Raw genomic sequence first — 8,540 nt, 5'->3', positions numbered from 1 at the left:
TCATCAACTATATATCCTTGAGCATTTCTAATAGAACTCCTAATGTTAAAAGCCTGCAACTCAAACGATGATTATCATTTCCTCAATTTCTCTTAAGATTCCATTTGTTTCAACATAAAATCTAGGGGAACTGTAGGTATTGAAAGTTTTAAGCTATACTTTTGCGGTTTTGCCTCTTCTACAATATGAAAACTTGGTTTTCCTTATCATTTACATCAAAACTAAGGGGTGGAAAACAAACTTTTCTCTGTAAAATGGGTGTAAATAACAGCTCAAAAATTTCAGCCTGATGAAAAACTCAGTCCATTTGATTTGACTGAAAAAAGAAATGCAGCCTTAGGTAAAAGTAAAACCAACAGGATGGTTGCATGCCATACAATGTGTCCCATTTGCATTGTACCTTTGCTTTCATAAGTTATAGTCGATTATGTAATGGAATATAGATGAAGAATCTACCAACTCTATGTAACTTGAACTGCAGACTACCCATGGCTGTGAAATAGGATAACTTCTGCTTCTTCAATACCCCAGCACCAAATTAGGAAATCTTCTTTTGGTTCTTAGACTGCCACTCTTTGATTTCAGCATAAATCTTTGCTTGAACACTTGCATGGAAACCACGGTATGGTTCATAAGCACAGGATAGTTGAAGAGCCTGAAACAACCAACAATGACAATGAGAACCTTACTCTCAAAATAAGATAAAAGGTAGTTTGAAAAGAAAAAAAGAAAATTACCTCTAGCAAAACGAAGAAAGGAGCCATCAAAATAGCTTGAATGAGATTGTCCAAAAGAGCAGGTGCCCATTTCTGCAGAAATATTAAATAATTTGTATAAATCTAATGGACAGTGATGAATCGTATTTCAAATGAGACATGAAAGTCATCTCAAAAACCCCATGGCCTAAAAATTGCCCAGTCCAACAGAACAATTGAGCTGCTAGAGCTACCTGAAAAGTAATTCCAAAAAAATATATTATTAGCGCTAGAATAGAAATTAAATGAGAAAGGACATGCCTCTGGTAATATATGCAAGTTTTTTCTTTACATTTTTTTATTAGGTACTACAAGCCCATTAACCGGGTTTAACAACTAGGATCTGCAATCAGTGAGAGGTGGAAAACCCCCAAAAGATAGTGACCTTAATATGGATGAGGGGAAAACTTACATCGCATTGGGATGAAATACTACTTGCCCATAAACCAGGTTTACCAACTAGAATCTTCAATCAGTGAGTGGTGTTGATTACCAAAAATAAAAAAAAATATATATATTCAGTGAGTGGTGGCAAGCCCCCAAACAATTTACATACATACAAAACTCGCATCAAAAGAAGAGTTGAGCAAGTATTGCTTCCCACCACCATGTAAATGCTCACATTACAAGCCTTCAAAGTCCTTCAACATTGGCATCCAGTTCACAAGATTTCTTTCAATCATCCCAATGAGAGCTTGAGTAGGGGAGCATGAGGAAAAAAGTATAGGTAAATCCTTATGTGCAACCAAGCTCTTTTGAAAACAAAAGGACATAAGATCAAATTCTGAAGGTGATATTGCACTGCAAAAGCAATTAAGAGACTTTCTTTTTTCTTATCAGTAAAATAAGAGATAATTTCTTACAAAGACATGTAAGGGGCACATTTGCTTATATTGCACCCTCTTTGGATCAAATGTAGGGATGGCAATTTTGCCTGTCCCTGCTGGGTACCTGGTCTCCAACCCAATCAGGTCAGGGGTGGAGATTGCTCTGGAAGGAATGGGGACAGGGACAGGGAAGGGGATGAGGAGTGAAGTCCCCCTCCCTGCCCAAATGTTGGACAAATTTCAATTTTATCTTGGTGATTAATGATGTTAGTTAAGTGCTAAACCAATTTAAATTAATGATTTTTTTCTTTCTTTTCCATAAATCTTTTTCCCAATCATATATACGATGGAAGCTCATTTTTCTTCCTGATAGGGATCTGGGACAGGGATGGGGTGTATAGTCTCCACCCTGAACCTGACCTGTTGCCATTCCTAATCAAATGATTGATGGTCAAGATCCCACCTAAGTGGCATCTACAAGAAGAAAAAGACTTTAGATGGGATGTGAACCTCCAAAATCCACATCCAGGGTGAGGAGACCTTAGAGTTAATTAGAACCTTTCCATGTATTATTCACATTTTCATATCTTTGTAATAATTACCAGTCAATTATCAACGTTGCATGGATGGTCTTTTCAACTGGATTCATGGCTAAGCATTCACATGAAACCAAGGCAGCTTCTACTTCTTCAGAAGGTGGTAGCTTGTTTTTGATGAGTATTCTAGACAGATGGACACTTGGAATAGTTGAAAGAAAGCAATAGAAAAAAATCACGAACATAAAATGGTCATTGGAGTAACCTCATTTAATGTGCAGAGGAGCGTGCAACAACTACATAAGCACATCAGATAGCTAAAAGAGTTGGAGCAATAACAGTCCAAATAGAGGGGGACTCAAAAATTGTCATTGAGAGTGTTAGAGTAATTAGACCGCCTTGGAATATCTTGAGTCTCATAAAAGATTGTAATGGTATAGTTGTAAAGGAAGATCTTCAGGCTTATCACTTGCATGTCTTCAGGGAAGAAAACCAGGATGCAAATTGGTTGGCAAAATCAGGTGGGGTAAATGGTAATTTTAGTAATAACATTGTAAATCCTCTTAATTATATTGGTTTTATAGACCATTGGGTACATGCTACCCCTTTTCCAGATTAGTAACAAAAAATGGTCAAGTTTTAAAACACAAGGACCCAAGTTCGTATCTAATAGTACTTGACACTTGTTATGTCCAATTGATATTTTGGCAGCTTCTGGTTTAAATGCCTATAGAACTCCAGGTTAGAGAAGAAGGAGAAGAATGAGAACATGGATTCAAGTCCATATCCAGTCCACCCTTGCAAGACCCAGGATAGCTGGGACCATTATTGTTTAACGGCCCTTATAAACCCATAGACAAAGACAAACAATTGTGGAAATGCTATCTTTTCTACCTTCAAGCTTTTGCTGGTAAAAGAGAAAGCTCATAATATGTGGTGGATGAATCTTTACGTTGAGCAACCAAGCAAGAAAAATCTAAAAAAGACAAAAAAATCCAGAAGTTGTTATGATGGTAGTGTTGGAATTTGACCAATCCAACATTTGTAATTTTGCCATCTAGGAAAGCCAACACAAACATGTTCGGTTTTCCAAGAAGCCTACCACACACCGTAACACTTGGGCTTGCTTGAGACGACTGCACTCAAGAAGAAAATTAAAAACAAACTTAGAATGGACGGCTTTATTGCTGCATACTTCAACTATATGTGCACCTCAAGCTTGAAAATCTTATGAAATCTAAGTTCTTTTGGGTTCCCAAAAGAATTGCATCAATAGAACAGTTGAAGCATATAACCAATTATGGGATGCAGGGACGTTTCTCCCTGCCCTTCTATCATAAGTTAATCCTTTGAGGCTCTGATAGATTGACAACAGTATGATACAGGCCTTGGGCTTTCGTTAGCATGATTTGTACGTAAGTATCCCTTTCTTGGTATAGTATAAGTTAATCCTTTTCATCTCTATGAATGGTGTGGTAAAACCTCTAAGATACCTTATACAGAAGCATTCCTACTTCTTGACTTATTAGTGAGCTGCAACTTGCTAGATTCCCCTTTCATGCTTGCTCAACTTAACTCATAAACAAAGATAAAAATTCCTAAGTGCAACTACCCAGTGCCAACTATAACAGTCATAGCTGAAACTTGAGTAGGAAAAAACGTTAATTAGATTAATCATTTGAGAAGATTAAATAACAGAAATGATTCAATATTTCTTTCAAATATTTGACTCCTGTCTAATTGAGCCAACTGGGGAGCTCGCAATATGACCTGCCATATTTCCGCCATGTGGAGGGATAGTATAGCCAATCAAAGCCGATCACCAAGTAGAGAGAACCCTCTGGATTACCTCTGCAATATTCAAATCCGTGTCAGCCTGTCATTCATCTTTTATTAGTGTTTTCCAAAGGTAACAGTGGCCATTGAAGTTTGAAATTTATTAGATTAATTGCTAAAACGAGGTTTTTTCCAACCATGTGGTAAGGGTTTGGAGGCTCAAATTTACCCCCATTAACTAGGGCTATTTTTAGGGATACTTTTGTGCCCCAAATTCCACGTGGAAGATTCCTTGGTTGATCAGCCTTTAAATAGCAGACTGTATGGCATATAGGAGCAAAAATTTCTGCAAGTTTTCACATAAACTAGTAAGATGATAAAAAAGTACCCTTCCCATTGTGTAACGAGGATGTTCTGGCCCTAGTTTTTTCTTATCATCATCATTACGAATTTTTTTCCTCTCCTGACCCGGTTACTTGCAAGAGCACACGATCAAATTCCTCCATTGTATAACAAGGAACCTTCAGCTGTTACTATGTATTATCTTGCATCCAAGATATTGCTCCATTCTGAGTCACGGCTCTGTATCCTTTCTATATCCCTCCTCTCTTGTATAACAAAAAGAGAGGAAAAATTGCAGTATATGTTGGATAACTAAGAGAAAAATAAGGGAAACATTGGAGAAAATACCAGTACTATTAGGAATTCTTTTGGTTGTTGACCACTCAACTACATCTGACACACACACACACACACACACACATATATATATATAGGGATATACTAACGTTAATCCTCCTAAGATTTCTCCACTAACATTAACCAACACCACCTACAAAATCTCTACCTCTAACTCCACTACTGATACTTGCCTACAAACTAGGAACTGACTTATTTTTGACTTGGTAAACAAAACAAATGCAAGAAAATAGAAAACAATTACCCGTAAGATGCACTAATTTTTAATATCTTGAAGTTTTCCTTAATTGGGTTCCCTCTTATTTTTTCTAGTCTTCTATTTTCCCTTCAAAGTCAATCCTTGAGTATCCTCTGTTTTCTAGTCTTCTATTCTCCCTTCAAAGTCAATCCTTGAGAGAGAATCACCAAGATCTCTCCATCATAAATGCTATGACTTGGCATTACAGAACCTCCAAGACACATGGAACCCAAATTTATTTAAAGAAAAACACCTTCTGTGAGGTTTATCCAAAGAGTCCAATGGGAAAAAGAATGCAAAAAAAGGAGTATGAAATTCTGTCCAAGTGTGTAACCACTTTTCAGAAACATGAAGGTAAGATAGTCCTCGGATTTACAGTGCCAGTTCTCCAGGTCCTTTAAGGACAGCAGTCTCATTATTCAGTCCAGTCAAACTTAGGTATCAAAAGGTCCCAAATTCTTAATTTTGTTTAAACATTTCAAAAGGTTAATCACCTTTATCTAGAAATCTGGAATTAAAAAAATCAGGAGTATTAGAAACATCAACATTCAGAAAGATGTATTCAGACTAGATATAATGAAGCAGGGGAAATTATGTTCTTCTATGCAGAAATGACCACATTGGAACTTATGAGAAAGTTCTTTTTGAAATCTGAATAATAACCATTCATTGAGGGAAATGCCCAAAGAAATGCAAGTCCAAATAAGTACTTAAATGCAGTAATGGACAAGAACAAATAGGAAAGTAAGAAGAAAAACATTGATAGAAAACAATAACATAATCTGATATCACCAGATAGACAAAAGCAGATCTATAAGTAAAGAATCAAGAAGCAATTCCAAAATGTCGTAACTAATTTAAATGACATAATAAAGAAATCAAGGAGAAAAGGCACATCTCCCTACAATTCATACAAAGAGAGACGAAAATTCAACTGACAACAAATAATTCAAAGAGTATACAAAACGTAGTAAGATTTTCATTACAAACTAATGATTGATTACTATGATGACAAGAAGAGAAAATTATAGAAAGATGCAATGCCCAATTTCACAAAATAATCAAAACGAGCATCACTTTCATGAAGGAGAAGGAAAAACGGGGAACTCGGACTTACCTTCCAAGCCAGGGAAAACCCAAGTTTAGTTGCATGAATACTGCTGCCGAACCAACAGAGGAAACAGAAAAGGGCAGCTAAGGAGCCAGCTTTTTTATCTAAGGGGGTGTAAAACAACGCGTAGAACAAAGTAAATAAGAAACCAAGATTCAAAACCAACTGAACGTTGTTCCCGAAAAGAGAGAATTCAATGTGAGGGAATCCAAAGAAGGAAGGTGTGAAGTAAAAGGGAACAAGAGCCGTAAAGAGTATTGGCCAAACAAACATCATATGTATAGCTATATTGAATGGATTGCTATGATAAGCCCCATAGAAAGCGAAATGCTTCTCAAGATCAAACAAGCCAGTCTTTCCCATTGAACAACTGTTTAGAAACTTTGAAGAATCCAGAACAAATAAAATAAATTTTCCTCTTCAGCTTGTTTCTGTGCGTTTTCAGTTAAAAAAAAAAAAAAACGAGAGACAGGGGAAACAGTAGCAGATATTTTGAGGATCAGAACTCAGAAATTTCGTAGCTGGGTTGTCAGAACTCGGACGGAAGAACACATATTGCAATGGAAAACCAGATTATGCTAAATAATCTAGAGTCTGGACTTGTAGAAAATTTGAAAAAGCTGAAGTGGCAAGACGTAAAAACTAGCTCCGCTAATGTACGCTTCTGGTGACAGATTGTTAATATGCGAATGTTGTACTACGGAATGGGTATGGGTCATACCGTCAATATCATATTACATTTCACGGAATCATGCCATGAGTCGGTTTTTAACTTAATTCTCTTTAGGTCGCGTTTGGTGGACAACTGACCATCATTTAAATTCGTAATTGTAGCCTAGGTGGGTATCACGTGGCAGAGCCTGACCGACGGGAGTTACAACTTATAACCAAAAGAAGGTAGAATATGAGTGTTCAGTAGATTCCAATCCGGCGAACAAAACTTACTCCCTTATGTGGGCCTCCCTCCGTCATCAACCAAAACGACGGTAGGCAATCCTTCATCAACCAAAAATTTGCCTTTGGTGTTTCTTTCATTCATACGCTTTTTACTTCCAACAGACCACACCTTTAATTTTTTAACATCCGAAGCAAGGGAGATGTTTTTAAGCACAACTAGATATCGTACTGTCAGTGTATTTATTTCCTTGTAAGAGATCAGGTTCCAGTTGGAATTCCTCACAAAACGCACCTTACACCGACCTCACATGCACATCAACCGTCTATTGGGCACATCTTCCATCAAGAATGATATATAATTATAAGAGATGTTCTCTATACATGGTAGATGTACCTATGAGGTTGAAGTGAGGTGCGCTTTGTGAAGAGCAGACCCGGTCTCTTTTGCCTCACAAAAGTAAGCCTTAGATCACCTCGTAGTGAGAACCGAGAACATCTTCTCATGAATGAGAGAATTTGGATTCAATCCTCACACAACTATGCTCACACTCTTTTAAAACAGTGCAACGAGAAATGAAGACGAGTATCATATGCAGAAAAAAAATGAATTTCATTGTATTAATTTAGGATAATACAAATGATTTATATAGCCATCCGTTCACATCTGTTATACCATTCTTGTACACGTGGCAAGAAAGAACAGTTGGCGTAACTAATCTTGATATCCCAATAGCAGCTGTCTCAAATAATGTTGATATTAGCATCTCTAATGCCCAACTCGGATAAATGTGTGAGAAAACGGTGAATTGGAATAACCTAGGTGAATATATCAACAAGTAGACAGATGTTTGTCACGTGAGCAGTGATTAAGTCCCCATGTTGAACCAAGTCCCGAACAAAGTGACAATCAATTTTTATGTGCTTTTTGTGCTCATGAAAAACTAGATTTGCTACAATATGAAGAACAGCTTTGCTATCACAATGGAGGGTTAGAGGCTTGGCTAGAATAGTGAGTTCAGCAAGTATTCTATGTAGCCAAACGAGTTTAGAGGTGGCAACAACCATGAGTCTGTATTAAGCCTCTACTGATGAGCGGGAAACCATGTATTGTTTCTTTGTTTTCCAAGAAAGAGGTGAGTCACTGAGCAATGTGAGATATCCCGTAGTGGAATGACGAGTAAGAGGACAACTGGCCCAGTCCGGATCACAGAAACAATGCAACTGAATTGTGCTCGTGGCAAAGAAGAAGATGCCAGTAGAGAATGAGCCTTTAATGTAGCAAATGACTCATAGAGCAACATTAAAATGCTCTTGGTGAGGGTCATGCATGAACTGGCTTAAGCAGTTAACAGCAAAGCAAATATTTGGGCGAGTTGTTGTAAGGTATATAAGCCGACCCACAAGACAATGATACTGTGCTGGATCAAAGCATGGAGGGCTCAAATCATCAATGAAGTGATTTTGTTGTTCCCTGGGAGTCAAACTTGGTTTGCAATCTTGAAAGCATGTGTCCTGCACAATGTCTAGAGTATATTTGTGCTGACTAAGGAAAATTCCAGAAGTAGAGTGAGTGACTTCAAAGCCTAAGAAGAAGCGCAAGAGCCCAAGATCCTTTATTCAAATTCCTCATCAATGTACCTTTTGAGAGATATGATTCAGTCCTGGTCATCACCAGTGATGATGATATCATCCACGTACACA

At 37.4% G+C, this 8,540-nt stretch overlaps 1 protein-coding gene across 1 annotated transcript; it reads right to left on the bottom strand.

The window, feature by feature from the left end:
* Positions 1 to 241: 241 nt before the first annotated feature.
* LOC104597917 (2-hydroxy-palmitic acid dioxygenase MPO1) lies at positions 242 to 6,633 on the bottom strand. Its single transcript, XM_010259708.3, has 3 exons — positions 5,949 to 6,633; positions 738 to 809; positions 242 to 655 (listed from the first exon to the last, which is right to left on the bottom strand). Exons 1-3 carry the CDS (start codon positions 6,303 to 6,305, stop codon positions 539 to 541), a joined length of 546 nt encoding a protein of 181 aa, XP_010258010.1. The 5' UTR covers positions 6,306 to 6,633; the 3' UTR covers positions 242 to 538.
* Positions 6,634 to 8,540: the final 1,907 nt, after the last annotated feature.

The sequence above is a fragment of the Nelumbo nucifera genome, chromosome 3 (genome assembly GCF_055504915.1).
Source record: "Nelumbo nucifera cultivar China Antique chromosome 3, China Antique-T2T, whole genome shotgun sequence".
NCBI lineage: Eukaryota > Viridiplantae > Streptophyta > Magnoliopsida > Proteales > Nelumbonaceae > Nelumbo > Nelumbo nucifera.
This window is presented reverse-complemented; position numbering and strand designations above follow the sequence as displayed.